Genomic DNA, 18500 nt, shown 5'->3' with positions numbered 1-18500 from the left:
TAAAATATTCGCAGAGATATTAAATTCAAAAAATTAAGGAAAGAACGGCATAAATGGGAAGTATCCGTTAGTTTTCTCAATTTTTCTTCGATCTTTGAATTCAAATTATCTTGGCGAATATTGTAAGGCGTGAATGTGAGGCAATATCCCCGTTGAAAAGTCTTGCCAGAGTAACAGGCCTCTACAACGATACAATTATTCAATCGTAACACTTCACTCAGTTAAAAAACATTGACGGCAGATGGCAGCACCAGACTTCATTAGGTTCACAACACATTAGATTCCCAGCGTGGCCCATTTCTTCGACCACCTGTTAAAATATCTTCATTGAATCAGCGGCGGGCCAGGATCTGCTGAGGAGGAGGCGGCGGATATTGTATATAAACGTGAAATTTTAAAAGTTGTTTCCCTCTTTCCCGAGTTCAATTTTTGGTTTTTGAAGGTAGGGCTTCCATATAAAGCTAATTTTTAAATTTTCGTAACTATACGACCCCTTGCAACATATTCCACATTATTTTGGATATTGTTTCTAATTGAAGTATGCCTATGATTAATGGTTCGTAAGTAAAACGGCAAGAGAATTATGGTTTTGACAGCTGGCTAGTGCAAAGATAAATCCAGGAAAAATCCAACTGGCCTTGCTGGGAATTTAACCCACGTCTCACTTCCCGTTGGAGCGCAATGGACTACAAAGCCAACGAATCATCTTTCCTTAGAGCTCGTGTGCACTGAACGGGGCCGTACATAGACAGCCAGACCTAAAAAAAAAAACCTCGGACCAAAGCTCAATTTCCGAAACTGCCACCAGATGGCGACTTATCCAAAGATGTCAGATTTCCGCTATTGCTACGAAGGTTTCGACAGCTGGCTAATGCGAAGATAAATCCGGGAAAGTAGTCTAGGGAACGCATCCAGCAAGTGAGGACGTGGGTTAGATTCCTCGCAAAGCCAGTTGAATTTTCTTTCCTGGATTTATCTTCGCATTAGCCAACCGTAGTAATAGCGGAGTGACATCTTCGGTGATGAGAATTATGGAATCTCCCCGATTCCATAAAAGTCGAGGAGCTATCCATACTTGGAATAAGACAACCAATATTTTTTATGGGCATTGCATAATTTGTGTAGTTTTTAGTTTTCATAATTGCATTTTTAATTGGGTTCCTGTATTTTAGAAATTGCATCCATATTTGTTATGGGCATCTTTTTCTCAGTCACCTCGTTGGGCATTTTGAATGTTGTGGCTTTGTATTTGATATACATGCACGTCATCTATACATTTTAAGAATTTCATCTAAAACAATTCGAATCGTCAGTGGATAATTGAACAGTCTACTAATAGACGATGAAAGTAGTTGCAAATTGGAATACCATAAACAAGTATTACTAGCAGTAATTCTTTCGAGTACTTATTTGCAAAGGGACTTTGGGTGCAAAATTAGTTTTTATTTATGTACTTGAATCTGCATTTTCCCGTTGAAACTATTTTATCCTGTTTTTATAGCCAGACTACGACGACTCAAAAACAGAAAATATGACCGTAAGGAAAACGCAGCAGTTTAGGTATAAAGGTAAAGCATTTTCGCAATCATTTAAATATTTGAGATTTTTCTATTGGTAAAACATATACGTTGGTGGTTCTGAAGAAAGTATTGAACAAATTTTCACAATCCATTGACCTATAGAATATCAAATGATAGTAAAAAAAAGTTGGACCTAATGCTTTTCTTGTTTTTCTCTTCAGATGACCCTTACTACTGCGGAATGAAAGCGCGAGTGCCAAATTTCGCGAAGAAATCTCAAGGTCAGAAGAAAGCGTATACGTCTGAAGGGTTTGCATTACCTTCTCTGCGGAAGAGCCATAGTGCCGGTTATCTTAGTCTACTAAGAAATAGTGATAGGTCACCAACAGATTCTGGAAGAGGTAATGTTCTTTATTTTCGTGTATAGTTTGGTTTTTTTTCCCGTGAGCTATGTATTTGATATTTATAAGTCTAATCATCTGTTGTATAGGTTCAGAAACGGGAACTGACGAAGACTATGCAAGAGTTTATGGTCGTGCAAGACCATTCGAGATGAATTACACGCCTGGTCAGTTATACATTGGTGAATGGGAGTGAGCTAATACTTATGCTCACCGCCATTTTGATCCTGATGACTGAGACCTGTTTAGACGACTTTCTAATGAGAGTATTTATTGAATGAACACTTTATGTTGATGTAGCCTGAAAAACCGAATGAAAATAAGACTTGTCGCAATTTCAGCTAACGGCAGGGCTTCTCTGTACGAGAGGAAATTTTTATGGTGCTCCAGAAGACTTTTATTTTGGCTGGCCCAATTCAGACTAGTCCTTCAAACTCCGTCATACACACTAATGCTTATCGCGGAGAATCTTGGATTGTCTGTTGAAAGCCTGACGATAGTGTTTTGAAAAAACACTGGAAACGACTGATTATTGCAAAAATGCTTTGCTGTTTTTATTAAGCTAATAAACTTTAACTTGTTTTTTTTTTCTTTTTGTAGTTACATTTTTTTACATTACAATTTGTTGAGTTATTTAATCACTGAAAAGCATTCAATAGTTTCTCGAGAAAAGAATCTGAGCAATGTTATTTCTCCTATAACTGATCAACTTTAAACGTATAACCCTTAAACTGCTGTCATCGCTTTTAAATGATTGTTACATGTTCGACCATTCCTTGATGGATTTGAATTGCTTCCTTGACGAAATTCATAAAATGACTTAAACTGGGGCATATAAATATATGCCAGCTATTTCATTCCCTATTCTGACAGTTTGAGCTGTATGTACCAATATTTTCCGATTCTATTCGATCTATAAAACGTCTAAGTTAAATGGCACTCGTGCTCTTTCAGATCTCTTGTCAATAAATTGTTTTTACAAGGAGACTCCAGTATCGTTTGGTAAGGGACAAATCTAGGCGCATTACATATTCTCCTATGTTCTCCTCCGGCAATCGAACCCGGGTCCCCTTGCATACCGGGCAAGAGTGCGCTAATCAATATACCAGACACTTTTCAATTCCTTATAACACTCATTAGTAGCGCTGCGTGGAGATATAGTTAAAGGGATGCTGCTTTGTCTCCACTCAGCGCTTCACGCTACTAATGCATGTTATACGGAATTGAAAAGTGTCTGGTGTTAGCGCAATTACCCGGTATGCAAGGGGATCCGGGTTCGATTCCCAGAAGAGAAAAATCAATTTTCTTTCCAAATATTAGTTTCGGTATAATATCCAGAAAATTCAATTTCTCAGTAGTCTATGATCGTTACTGAATACGTAAAGGATGTGAAAGTTTTGGCTTTGCGGACAACTTTCTTGTTCTTAGTACGCAGAAATTCAGAACAACGGTGAGTGATTAAAAGAACATGCACACAGTACTCTTGCTGTAAAAAAAATGATTAAGGAATTGATCGGATATGTGATCTGGTATTTCAAGTCCTGAATGAAAGTGAAACCTTGATATACATAACGATACCGAACCAAGAAAAAATATTTGTCGATTTTTTTAAAGATAATTCCTCTACAGTCAAAATTATCACGTGTCATCAAATTTATGCTGCTGTTGGCAACTTTTCGAAATTGACATTTTCAGTATCGCCAAAAAATGCGCTTTCGAGTATTTATTCACTGATAAAAGAAATTCAGTTAGATGTGTATAGCTCCTGTAAAGAGGTTTATTGCAATACTTTGGTGTATCGCACAAAAAGTAGCAATACCGAACACTTTCGGTGATTAGGTAATGCTCAACACCAATATTATTAGACGTTCTTCGGGAGAACTGAAACATGTGACATGAGTTAAAAAATATATACTGAGGATATTTCGAGCGAAAAAGTTGTAGCGATTTTTTTTTTTATTCAAAATCCTCATAAAAAAAATATTGTTAGAGGAGTTTAACATTACAGACTATAGGCTGTTCCAAACAATATTTGAAAAAAATACCGTTGTAGAGGGATTTATCGTTATATCGAGATCGTTGTAGTGAGGTTTCACTATATGTATCTGTTTTGTGGGCATTGTAAGTAAATTGAGCATAAGATTTTTTTTGTGATATTGAAAACCTTTATTTTGACACGCCCCCTGAAATGTGCTTTTCCTGTCATACAACCCCTATTCGGCGGGCACCTCCGCAGACGGCCACTTTTTTTGCGGAACGCCGCGTGGCCGTCTTAGAGGAGTTTCACTGTAGTTTGCACTTTGTTTTTAAGAATAGCAATGATAAATTTGTGCTATATGTGTTTGTTCAGAGCCTGAACAAGTTAGTGTGGAATGTATAGACCTTGATTATAATTCGGAGACTATTCATCTCTATACTTATACATGAAATGCTCTGGTACGCAAAATACGTATATAACTACGTAAGTTTGGGAACGTTAAAACTAATATTTTTGAAAATTAACTCAATAATAATCATGTCCACCAGTATGGATCGACAACGATTCCTTGGATGGATTTTCTTCGTTTTGCCAATGTAAGTTTTATGGTGTGATGAATAAAATTGAATTGAATTAAAAAACTTTGAAGCCCTAAAATACTGGATGGCCATTGTAGCAATCTTCATCGCATTATACGTATGTATCATTCAATATTTAAACACTCGGTATTTGCTTGTTAGACCTATATGCCGTTCAAGATGCTATGTCAAAATTTATAATAAATGCGAAAATTACACAACTGAAACTTTGAAATTAGCCCCTTTATATACAGAGTCGATATACCACTTACAACGTTTTCGTAATCCCAACGCAACCAATTCTCATTAAGATTTCCCGTTTAAAGCAACAATTAACAAAAGTCATTTTAAGCATATTTAAAAATGTCTCATCGTCGTTTGGTTTGCTGATTTGTTTCTATATCGAATCAAAGCAGATAATGTATTGAGACTTACTCTAAGATTGAACCAGCAACTATTAAAAGGTAAAACCTTCCAATTCACTTTTCCTACCCTGCAAGAACAATGCTCTGGACATTGGGGAAAAAATTCTAAAAGGGTGCATGGCCACATTTCAAACAGTTTAGATCCTTTTATTTGAGACTCGCTGCGTCTGCTGATTTCTCAGAAAAGTGCAATAAATTCTCACTTGTTTACTTTAAAATACTCATAACCTGCTCAATGCATCTCTTCGTACCTGTTAACCTAAAGCTTATGGCTTTTGCGTTGATAATACGCATGAGAAACTAGTTCAGCGAAGCGTTTTCACAATCTGCAAAAATTGCGCGGATTTGATATTTGGGAATGACGTCCAAAGATTTGGAGTTCGAGTACATAGAAGTAAAAATGCAAAATAATTGAAATTGTGCGTCGCATAAATGAAACATTTTAAAGTTGAAAATTATAGGGATGAATTGTGACCGAAGTCAAACGTCTCATAAATGTGAAAGTCATGTTAGTGAAAGACTTATAAATGGGGGGTCTCGCGGATTGCGCACAAGAGGAATTTAAAGACATTTACGCACAACCGACGTCTTGGCCTTTTTTTTTTCCTTCCCTTATTTTCTTTTATTTCCTTCCTGAAATTATAAACCAAAAAGTCTTTTGGAAGTAGTTTGTCATCCAACGTGACACCAAATTTTCATGATGTAAATCTCACCGCATTGAAATTAAAGTCGACATACCGATCATTCTCTTATTTGAAATTTGATTATTTATAATTTCTGATGGGTTAGAAATTCTGAAAATGAATCGCATTATATAGGGTTGTAACAATCGACCGCCCAATAATTGCACACGTGATTTCTTGTGAAAAACTAATATGGAAAAGTGTTTTTTCCGTTTTAGGATCTGACGAATACTTAATGAGTTATGATGCCAAAGAGCATCATAACTCATGTGGCAACGTGAGTTCATCGTAACTAGGCTGTGGCAATGGGGGCCCCACAAAAAATGTACACTTAATTTGCATTTTTTTTCCTTTTTAAGGGCCCTAAGAAAATGTCTGCCCCGAGAAGGTACGCTACGGTCCTGCCCGTATGGATCTGCATTCCTCCCCCTTGCGTTTTTATAAGGAAATATAGTCAATTTAGGCATTCATAGTGTCGCGTGTATTGATACTTTTCTATCAGAATACCTTTCGCGGGCCGGATGGAGCCCTTTAGCGGGGCGCAGGTTGCGCACCCCTGGTATAATGCATAATTTCAAAAAAATTTAAATGAAACCGTATAATAGAGTTAAATTTTACCGATATAGTCCATTTCGGCTTTTGTATCTGTAATGATCGGTTTCTGATATCAATTTTTAATTCAAGACGTATATTGTTTAGTTGTAAATCTAATTGGTAGATGTCGCCAGCAACTTGCATGGAGGGTTGGTGAAAAACTGGAAAGACAAAGTTACTGGAGGACAGACAACCTTTTCAGATCTTGGGCCAGGTCTGCTGCATGCGATCAAGAAACTTCTTTCCATAGCGCTGAGTTTCTTGCATATTCGTCAATGTTTTCTGGCTGTAATTGGCAACTTTACTTGCATTTTACAATTTTTTGGTGATAATTGGTGATATCCCGTATGAATCCGGAACCCAAATCTCTATTGTTTTAGAAAATTTGAATTCTTGTCGAGATGCACTGGTATTGCATGCTATAAAAATGAATATCATGTCCCGGAAAAAAAGTATCAATGCTAGGAAAAATGTTATGAGGAGATTAATATGAAATAATTGCGTAATATGGATTGGGTAGTGTTTTTCAACCTGTAGCCCGCGGACAAATAAATGAAACATTTTCTACTGCGAAATTGTAACTTTATTAGTTCAGTGTTTTATGATATGCGAATTATAAAAAAACAATATAAAGTCGACCTTCGGTTTAGGAATGGCTCGGCTTGAGAACAATTCAGTTTATGAACTAGTCTTGGTTTACAAACACACAAGCCGACGAAAAACAAGCTTTACTACTATGCGAAACGGAATAAATCCCGAAAAAGCATATTTTAGATGTCTGTGGCTACATGTAGATTTTCTTTTTCATTTGACAGAGGAGTTGGTTAAATAATTGAATATTTCATCAGAGTAAAACTCCCACATCCAAATATCACTCTTGTTCTCCCTCCCCAACAGCTCATTTTAAACTTTGAGAAGCTCCACACCAAAGAATTTTTTCAAAGATGTTTTCCAGTAATATAGAATATAGTATAGAATTAACTAGAACACTAAAAAAATTCTGAAAGCGTTATTTTAATACCCTGCATTGCATAGTTCTTATTGACAAAGCTTGGCAGCGAGTGTATTTTTACAGAGCCAGAATTTGGCTGGCAGAGATTTTCAGGGTTTTGTCAGTAAGATTATTGATGACAACGAACATTTCCCAGTCACAATTTTTCATTTCATCTATTTCATACCTATAGTTATTTTTTCAGTATTAGTTTAATGATTTTCATTGGTTTTAACGTTATGCACAGAAGTAAAAATTTACACTAGAAATTTTCAGGGTTCCAGGAACGGATTAATTCATTTTTATTGATTCCTGTGAGAAATTGTTTTGGTTTACGAACGAACTTAATAACAAATTTAGTTCATGAACCGAGGTTTGACTGTATTTTTGATTTTAGGTGATATCCTGATTCATCCTTTCCTGTTCATCCTCTTGCTGAAATAGTTCCGTTTCATCCTCAGGTGATTAATAACAGTTCAGTTTGATCCCTCCATCCCTCTTCCGTTCCTATGTTGTCATCCTAAAAATGGCATACGGAGTGCACGTCAATATACTTTGAGTCAAAAGCACCGGTGCATGTCCATCATTAAGGAAAGGAGTACCTATGTCAAGGGTGCACAATGTTCAGGAGAGGGTGGTGTGACTTCATTGGTTTGAAAACGTGTTGCGGGCAACGTAAGTGTTCTGGAGCTGTGCCGCGTATCACACAAGGGATTTGAAAATATGCCACTGGTCACGAGTTATGTAAATGCGCCGATGATCACTTAAATCACGTGGAAATGTGGCGTGAGCCGCTTGAGAGATATGGAACTGTGCCGCAGTTTACTTAAATGATCGTAAATACGCCGTGAGTCACCTGAGTGGTCTGCAAATGTGCCGCCTAGTTATTGTTTTACAAAGTCAGGTTTGAGGTCGCACGCTACATCAGATGACTCCTTTGGCCTCACGGCATGGGTTGAGCACGTATGACCTATGTATTCATATGCTTGAACTATGACCAACATAAGTGATGACTATTTAAAACGAATATCGATCTCACAAGTATAGAATCAGGCACATTGAGAGCTTTAGTATTTTAAAAAGCACCACGGTGCTCACACGAATTGTCATCGGTACACAATTTTGCACCAGACTCCTCCGCAGGAATATTTAAATTTGAAGGTATGAGGTCCTATATTTTTTGGCTTGAAGGGGGTGGAACAGAAAGGAAAAGTTGCTAAAGAAAAGAGGGGATCAGAACGAGACACTTTTTATCCAACTGAGGATGGAACGGCATTATTTTGACTTGAAGTTGAATCGGGAAAGGATGAAACGGTACCAAGCCAGATTTTATGTAAGGTCGGTCTCGAAATCTCGAAATTAACCTTCTGACGCTACAGGTGGTCCGTAGAGCATTGGCCACACGGGGTCCGCGATATCAAAAAGGATGGGGTTCAAAATGAAGAAAACTAACTTAAATTGATCAAAAACAAGATTTAATGAGCCTATGGCAATAAAAAATATAAAACTCCATAAATTTATTCTGAAAGTTGATGGTGGTGGTGCAGTTCATTTACAGTCATAGATTCAATCTTGCTTCTCTCTCCCACAACAGTCAAGGTGGGCCCACAGAAAACATAACACACACATCCTTCCCAGACCTCTCCTCTTCTACTTTCCGAAAACCTCTCGTCTTCAAGAGATATTCTGCATTGTCTGTATCTGTTACAAAGCCCAACTCATGTAGCCATATACCCGATACACTATCTTTAAAATAATAGTGTCCCATCCAACCGTAAAGAATCGCTAGCAATAACAGCACAGCATAATGAAATACAACTCTTTGATGTTAATTGTGTTTAGTTTCAAATTGTTAGAAACTCTTCCAATAAGTTTTAAACACTTTTGAAAACTAGTCTGAGTGAATTTCTAGAAATTGAAAAACAAATCTTTTCTCCTTTAACATATGTGACGATAAACGACATTGACTTTTTTCAAACCGAGCACAACTCAGGTCTATTGCCATGAGCAATTTACTACCATGTGAGTTGTGCCGGAAGTGTAAGTGTGCACCTAACAGTCTGATTGCGTATCTAGTGTTGTCTGATTATTCAGTGCTGCCATCTATATTTCAGAAGTGAAGTGTAATGACTGAATACTTATACTGTTTGTGGGCCTGTTGCTGTAAAATGCTACTCGCATTTGCGCCTCGAAGTTGGGAACCACAAAAAACCAACTTCAGCCGACCACCACTGTGGCGAGGATGGGGCTCGAAAACGGGTCCCCGCGATGAAGCGACATTGACTGTAGAACAGTGTTTCTCAAACATTTGATGTCGCAGCCCCTCTTAGTGAACATCAATGCATCGCGGATCCATCACCCTCCTCCCCTCCCCGTAGAGTCAGAACGTCAATTTCAACACCGCCCTCCCATTAAATATAAAATGTATTGTTTTTTCAGAATTTGCATACTACAAAAAAATGAATAAATTACAATAGTACAGCACAAAATGTGTCATTCATGTAATGGCAGTAAATCAAAAAATTATCCCGAGGAACCCTTACAAAGTACTCACGAACTACAAGTTAAAAAACCTGCTGTACAGCATGATGGGGGGGGGGGAGAGAACGCATTTTGAAACCGTTGTACTTAGCGGCAGAGCAAACCCGGTATTCCATATCGACTCTTCCATATAATCCCCACACACTTCCCAATACATATATATATATACACTCAAATTTCCACTTAAATGAAATTTCATTTCGACTGCATCATGTGTAGTACCGACAATGAAATTAATTTTTGTACCGTAGGGGAGACCGGGGCTGTGGTTGGCGTAAGGGGTAGGTTGGTAATCACTTCTGGTTTCCGTCAGGCACCTCTGATAGGTGCTAGATTCGACTCACGTGACCTTCATTACCAGCCCGACCCTAGACAATTGTTTTTAGTGCGATCTCAGCTGTGATGGCGAAGCTGTACTAGAATTTATGTTGTTCGATTTGGGAAGTAAATTTTTCACATTACAGTAATTTCTTTCTGTGGTGAGCATTTGAGGAGGTATTGTTATTCCCGTTATAGCACAGCTGAAACGTGTAACCAAGCGTTTGATTTTCATGTACAGGGTGGACACAAAGTCCGTAGAAACTTTAAAACTTCATAAAAACCGGAAAAATAACCGAAATAAAAAACGGTTTGCAGGGTTAGCATCGCTAGGTCACGGGAATTTTTTTTAAGACAGGAAAAAATAACTAAAAAAACAACCGATAGGTGGCGCTGACGTACACAAGTCAAAGATAAGGTACGCAAATAACGAACAGAACTGAAGAAATCTGCATCAGCTTCATTTGCAGCTGAAGATGCCTGCCTGCACTCCATTCACAGCTGAAGATATCTGTCTTCGCTCCAGTGCGAATCCAAATGGGAAGGGGCTATGGGAATGAACGTCCCTCCCAAAAGCCGAATAAGATGCGAAAATTTGTCTGTCCCGTAAAATACGGAATGGTCACACGAACTTATACAATTATCCCCTCCTGTCACACCGTCCTGAATCTCCGCGCCTCTCCAATGAATTCTAACGTGAATTCTAACGCAATAATTTTGTTAGAATTCACGACCCCCGGAGGTAAACTATTATATTTATTCACAACCCTATTAGAGAAAAACGTCAATTATTGACAGGTTTAAAAAGAAATACACACGATAAACATATTGGTATAAATCGAGAAGCTATCCATACTTGGATGAGACAACCATGATTTTTTTATGGGCAGTGTATGTTTTATCATAGTTATTGGTTCTTTATCACTCTTGTTGGGTTGCTGCATTTTTAATATAGTGTTTAGATATATATAATTCGACATCCACATATTTTTTATGGGCGTCGTTTTCTTCCGCCTCGTTGGGCATATTGTCTGTTTTGGCCTTTATTTGTATTTGTGCAATGCTTAAATACAACTTTAATGGATTATTTAACTGGAGTGTGGAGATGAATACCGAGCGAGGAAGTACAAAATCGGGCTCAAATATGGAAACTTCTAAAGGCTTCAGTGAGCACCGCTGGGCTCTTGAGCAACAAGTTGATAATCCCTTCTCTATTAGGACCCCGCAAGTGTGAAGGATGCGACGGCACCGAACCTGGGGGGAGGGTTAAAATACATTGACTACATATTCCATTTTTGATCAATTAAACAAAGAAAGCAGTATTCCAGTGATAAATATTGTAAAATTTATTATTCTTTGGCAATATTTTTAAACACTCGTTTTTTTCGTAAGACAGGCTCCATCCCGGCGAGGACTTTTCCAAACCCTACATCATTCGAGTTTTTAGTGAATTATTAGTGAAAGCACTTTTCAAAATGAAAAGCGATCCCCGGGTACTCTGATAGAGACCTGTAAGAATCTTTCTTGTGGCGGGCCAAGAGTTTAATTTCAGACAAACAAAATTGTTGTCGTAAAATTCTTAATCCCGGCCCTCATGCCGTCTTAGTTTCATATTTTGGCACATCTTCTAACCCAGCGTTTCTCAACCTATGGTCTGCGGACCAGAGGTGGTCCGTGGAGGGGGAATAGATGGTCCACACACAGAAGCCGACTTGAAAATTTATTCAAACTAAGTGAAAATTATTCAATTGTTTCAATTGTGTGTAATTATTATTGAGATGTTCACACGCTGTAGGTTCGAATAAAAAAATTGACCCTATAACTGAGCCTGAAGAACTACAGTAGATACACCCAGGTTCCCATCACTCATCATATTTCAAAGGCCATGGCCCCATACGACAGCAAAGCCCCTAGACTACAATCTTTGGTGGGACGCCTGATCAGATTTCTCACTAGCCCCCCCACCTCCAATAGTGAATTTATAGTGTGAAAAAGAACAAATTGGTAAGAATCGTTCCGAGTCAGTCCCACCCTCGTGGGGCCCATGTCAAAGGCCCCTAAAATAGTAATGTAAATTAATGGTTCATAGAATTATTTAATACGAAGTAGTAATGTAGTTAGTCAATGAACTAGGGGGTCGCGAGGGATTCTTCAAAATAAAAACTTCCAAATAAGAAATTCATTTTTATTTAAAAATATATTAGAACTAAGGATACCTTTATATATTCAGTTGAGCAAATTACCATGTATCATACAATGTGATTTGATCAAATTCTACTTGTTCAATAATCAATGGTTCCGTCATGCCAGAATCACGAATGTGCAATGTCCTTGCAAAAAAAAGTACGTCGGAGAATCACCCGATTTCCAAATTGTATATTTCTTAAAAATTAAAAACACAGAATAGAATGATAAGTAATATGTGAATATACGGACGGAAATATGCCTACGTTTCACGAACAATTTTTTTTAATAGTCGATTTCAAGTGCAGAACCATTTTGAAATCGGGTGATTCTTTCTTAATTACCCTGTATACGAAAATCAATGACCGTACAGCTCGATACACTTACATAAGGGACACCAAGTGCATCAAAAAAACAAAGTAAATATTTATATGATATTTAAAGAAACTGAATATCTTTGGAAGCCAATATCGCCTAATTAAAATCGGAACAAGCGTTCCGAAGATGGCTTTCGAGACAGCAAGTTTACTGGCAAAAAAAATTGGAATGTCCCGGCATATGGTCAGTCTATGTGAAAGTCGCGAAACATATGGTCACCTAGGTAGGGGTCGCCGATAAATTTTTTTTTGGTCAAAAGGGAGTCGCGCTTCAAAAAGTTTACGTACCACTGGTCTACGGCACTCACCCGACAAGTGAGAGTACGTGGGTTCGATTTCCCACAAGGGCAATTGCATTTTTTTTCCCTAGATTTATCTCCGTATCAGCTAGCTCTGTCGAAACCTTCCTTCGAATTTTTTCTGAAATTTTAGTGATCCTGCGAATTATTTCAAAACTTTTAGTGGTCCTTGGGTTCAGAAAGGTTGAGAAACGCTGCTCTAGTGCCATTAAGCGTATTCAGCAGATATGACGGTACTGTATATTATACATAATACCGGACGGGATTAAAGATTATTCTAATACTGATTAAATCGAATAAAAATCAACCCAGAAAACATCAGCGAATAATGTCTAATTTTTCATGTGGTAAATGGGCAACACTATAATCTCGATTTAGTATTTTTTTTCTCCACTTCACTTGATCATTATACCAAAGCACATAATTATCCGATTACGTGTCGCACTTTTCAGAATTGATTTCGTTCGAGTCAATCACCATTAAACCACGAAATAAACTGCGCACTTGATGTGTAATATCAAATAAATGTCATTTTCTAATGAGAAGAATCACATTATCATATCGAATGTATGTCTCCCTTTTCTTTTAATTGTATAACCAGAGGGAGTAATAACCTGTCTAATATCAGCTTAGGTGAGCTCAATGAATATGTCACACTCACGTAAATCATTTTTTATATTTCCTCCTGCCATCACTTTCTTTCCACGATGTTCATCAACCAAATCGTGAGCTTGAAAAAGGTTGGAATTTCCACGCCATGATCTTTGTTTACGTAATAAAACATAATTTATTACCAAAGATCTCGTCTCCCTAACATGATATGGGTCATTGCAAATATATAACCTTGGCATATATAGCATATGACATGCAGACGCTGAATAACTTGTTGGAATCATTCTTTTATTTCCATGAAATAAACGTGACTTTTTTCGAATTGATTTCATGATAAAGTTGGCCAAATTGCTGAACTCATCGGAATAGAGTCGGTTTAACAAATTTGTGATGAAGGAAAAACCAGAAGAAAAGAAATGTTCATGTTTTTTTTTTTTCGAATCAAAGAATGTTTCTTGAAACATTTCCTGTTATGGAAAGTAATTCTTCGCTAAAAAAAACCTCTTAAACTGTCTTTTCTTATGCGTCTCGACGTTGATATGTCCTTCAGCAGCAGCAGATGCTGTTCTTATAGTCTCAGAAACGATTTTTAAGGATAATGATCTCTTATTCATTTAGACATAGAGAGAAAAAGTTTAACCATGAAAAACCGTGGTAAATCGAATACTTTAGAGGGAGAAATAAAATATTTTGGCATTGTTTTTTGGGTTTCTTTGTCTCTTTTGGATAACCTGAGGACAAAATGCGGAAGGTCTTTTTTTCAACATTAAAACCATACAATCATTTTTAATAGGAAACTCTAACGGGAATTTTTCCTCAAAATTCGAAAAATTTATCGATATCTATTTCAAGGTAATTTTCAATGTCTAGAGCTTTGAGTCTGAATAAAAGGCCTACTTCACAATTAATTTGAAGACCTGTTAGTTTATAGTTTCGATTACTTTAAACGCTCCGACTAATAATTTGCAGACTTCACGGCAAACAGAATCACCATTTTTTTTTCAATTTTATTACTCAATGGAGGACCACTTAGCTATAAAAAGAACAAATAAGAAAACAAAGGTGTATCACTGGTCAAATGTATACCGATGTATTACAAATTCATATCCTCGCAATTTTTCTAGTCATCATTCTTTTCTCATACATTTTTTATGTTTAACAAGTTTTTTTCCAACCCTCGGCATGAAATTTCCCACCAATTAAGTAGTTTCTAAATTTGCCACAATTTTGAAAGTGTTTCGCCTAACTCCTATGATGTGCGAGTAGTTCCAGATCCACTAAAAGCACTTTTTAGTCCAGAAATACAGTTGTCAAAATCTTTATTTGAGATCGCCATGATTTGCTTAAAATAAGTCCTTTTGTGTTGAGAAATCTAATCACTGAGTGGATTTTTGAATTTTCGGTTTTTCATTTCCACGCTGCCACATAAAACCGATTGATACCATACCGGTGAAAATATTGCATTTGCCATTCAAATCACTAGCTCAAGTTACTGTGCGTGCGTGCGTGATTTACTCAGATTTTCTATTCATCATTATTTACAGCCTACGGCTCACTTACTTATAACATTTTCTTGTGACGATTTCATCCTGTCATTATTTTTAGCAGATGCAAAAAATATATGCGTAATTTAGTATTAATTGACCGTTATTACCTTTGCTTAAATACTCAATACATATTGAAATCTCTCTCTTAAACGAAAAATAGTCTCCGTCTCGTTTCTTTTTTTTTTCATGCTTATGGCTACCTCTCGTTAATTACAAAGTTTGTCATATACTTCCTCCGAGAATAATGACTCCTCCCATTACAATGACATGCATATGATGAGCTGCCAGAAGGTACATTTCTCGGTTGGTAGTAGTAAAAGATAAACGACGATAAACCGGTTTATCGTGAGTATTTTGTTACCCATTAAAAAATTCATCACGATACAAAGAAAATAGAAAACAAAAAAAAAGGGATAAACTGGTTTGAAAACAGAAATCTTCATTCCAAAATGACTGCGATTGACACACTGACGAATTCGCTTTCTTTCTGCAAAAGCAGAAAAGGGCACCGCCCCAAAACTTTTCCCAGTAATTCTAGAAACGTTAATTACCATGATGGCTTTCAATTGGAAAAACAACAAAAACAAAAAGAACACTATTACCAACTAATTTCTTTGCCATTTTTTTTTCTTCTAGAACTGATAATGATAAGATAGTTCGAAAACCCTAAGAAAGCGTTGACTCTTTCCAATAGAAGCGAATGATTTCGTCAATTAGAAATAATCTTTAATGTCTCATCAATAAAGTACGCGAAGGTTTCAACTATAATTAATCGATGAATAATGTATGTGATTGTGATTTCAGCTAAGTTACATTTTTATCGGGAAAATAGAATATGTTCTCTCTATATGGATATTTCATAGTTCTATAGCAGGAATCTTCAACCTGACGCTCGTGAGAATCTCGATGCTCAAGTTGCACTCGATGCACGTTGTTTGTGCCCGATTTCGCGAGATGTTTTTTGATCGATACTCAAATTCAACCATCCCATTCAAGTTGCTTCTACCCTATATTTCGCAGTGTTGCGCCCAAGCAACGTGAGTTTCTTATAGAGAACCAGTGAAATCAACACGTATTTCTCGACAAATTAAAATTAAATGACGACATAAAGCCTTGAGATCGTTTCGAAACTCTATGGGTTTCGTTACCAAAGGATAAAATCGAATAAAAAGGTCTAAAATGAAAAAAGACCCAAAAAGCTGGCTATCACGATCGAAGCCACTTGAAAGACTCTTGATGCAGCTTTGATCACGACGGACGCCTACAAAAGATGAAAAGATATACACAGCGAGCGCTTACTTGATGATGATAATGTTTTCTTCGTTCGAAATTTTCTGATTGGTGTATGAATTGGTGACATATTTTAAACATACAGGAAACATTTAGTCAACGATGGGAAATGAACACCATCGATTGCTTCTCAATGGAAGTACCGAATATTTTAAAATTCATACAACAATTCATACACTAGTCAGAAAATTTCGAACGAAGAAAACATCAACTAAGCTCTCGCTGTGTATATCTTTCGATCTTTTTTAGGCGTTCCGTCGTGATAGCCGGCTTTTTGGGTCTTTCTTCATCTTAGTTCTTTTTATTCAATTTTACCCTTTGATAACGAAACCCATGGAGCTTCGAAACGATCGTAAGGTTTTATGTCATTATTTGATTTTAACATGTCGAGAAATACGTTGTGATTTTACTCGTTTCATTCATCTTGTGGCAAAGTTTTTGCTGTGTTTTTATAGTTTCTTATATTTTTCAAATAAAGGCATACTATATTTTGAGCTCGTTTCGGCATTGATGCTTTTAGGAAACGCCTAAGCATTCAATTTTTACTTGTGTTCTGTTTATGAAGTTTCTGTAATTACCAACAGAATGGCTCAAAGGAACGCATGTTTCCTATTTCTTGACAAGCTAAGCAAGAACGATTTTTGACCTTTGCATTTTGGAGGAAAATACCATGTGTGGAAGAAACATATTGCTGTGCATTCTTCAACAATGGTGGGAAAATTAAGTTAGCAAACAATAATTGCCATTTTTTGAACTGTTCAAATCCACGTAAATCATATAAAATACAGTGCAACCTGAAGTGCAACACCCCAAATTTTTTTTAAATATTTAGAATAATTTTTTTTATCATGTGTAAAAAAATAGCATTCATTTGCTTATAATATATATATATATAAAGCCCCTCAAAATGTTTCTCCTCTGGATATTTCAATGCTTCCCAATTAAAGGGTTAAAAAGTTCGCATTATGCTGGTGTTAGTTTTAGCATGTTTCAGCGTTTCCATTGTGGATGCTTTTCCTCTGATACTGAAAATTGTTACATATCCACGTTGATCTTTCAAAGGGGGCAAATGATGAGACTCGACTAATTAATTGCTCAAAATGTCATCCGACCTTGAATCATCCGACCCTGAAATGTCATCCATTGAATACATAATAGTATCATCTTTTCGACTCCTTATTATGTCCTAGTCCACAACGATTCTCACGATGAAATTTTCCCCACAGCGTCCACAGATGTCTCGTAAACCAATGTTTTCATGTGTTCTCAGAAAGCGAGATCCATCGGATTGAGTTTCTAGGATCGTGCCATGTCTAATCTACCGTCTAATCCACCATGTCTAATCCACCGTCCAATTATCTGGCGATGAGGCTCGAGGTTCCATCGTTGGGATTTTTGCCATTTTGAAGGATTTCCAAGAGTTTCAAATTTCATTTCGATGCGCATTTTCAACCATATTGTTTTCATTGGAAGACTTTACGATCACTCTGTTCTGTCCATAATATTATACAATCCAATTTATTTTTAAAACTATATTTTATGACAGGGATCTTTTCCGTGTTTGGAGCCCCATTTATGGCCAACATCGGAGCAAAAGTATCCATATGGCAGCTAAGTTTGTTTCTTTTATCAAATTTGAAATTTGTCGCGGTAATTCTGAATTTTTTTTTATTAATTTTACATTTTCATTAATTATTAAATTATTTCCTTCAAAAATTATTAATTTTTTTCTCATGAATTATTACTCTTGCAATTCTGAAATTATTTTTATAAGTATTTCTGCAAATTTTTTTATTAATTATGAATTTTCATCAATTATGAAATTTTTTTCAATAATTCTAAAATTATTTCTTTAATTAAGATGCTTTTTAGCAATTCTGTAAATTCTGTAATTATGTTTACCTTTTTTTGGATGCATGGCCTCTCGAAATATGTAGCCTATATATATATATATATATGAAATCATGGGCCTCAAAAATTGTTTCGGCTCATTTTCTCTTCCGACGGCATTTTTAATGTATCAAATGCACAGAAATGCTGTAAAACCTCTCTTTTACGGACACCGGCAGGACAAAAAAAAATCGCCCATAAAAGAGAGATGACCGTTGAAATGAGGACATACAAGGGGAAATTCTTATTTGGCCCTTAAAGAGGGGTGACCG

General features: G+C 36.6%; 1 protein-coding gene across 2 annotated transcripts in view; it reads left to right on the top strand.

Moving 5' to 3' along the window:
* The window catches only part of LOC149065694 (uncharacterized), a 28816-nt gene extending 26304 nt beyond the window's left edge, over nucleotides 1-2512 (top strand). For both annotated transcript variants that reach the window (XM_089253691.1, XM_089253692.1), the window contains exons 8-10: nucleotides 1502-1568; nucleotides 1742-1921; nucleotides 2011-2512. In XM_089253691.1, coding sequence (XP_089109817.1) covers nucleotides 1502-1568; nucleotides 1742-1921; nucleotides 2011-2117 — 354 coding nt within the window. In that variant the 3' untranslated portion in view covers nucleotides 2118-2512. The remainder of the gene's footprint in view (nucleotides 1-1501; nucleotides 1569-1741; nucleotides 1922-2010) is intronic.
* The last annotated feature ends 15988 nt before the right edge of the window (nucleotides 2513-18500 follow it).

Source organism: Pholcus phalangioides, unplaced genomic scaffold (genome assembly GCF_987345545.1).
Source record: "Pholcus phalangioides strain wild (caught in Gottingen) unplaced genomic scaffold, Ppha-v1.0 ptg000039l_1, whole genome shotgun sequence".
NCBI lineage: Eukaryota > Metazoa > Arthropoda > Arachnida > Araneae > Pholcidae > Pholcus > Pholcus phalangioides.
Note: the sequence above shows the minus strand (reverse complement) of the source record. Positions and strands in the feature narration are given on the sequence as shown.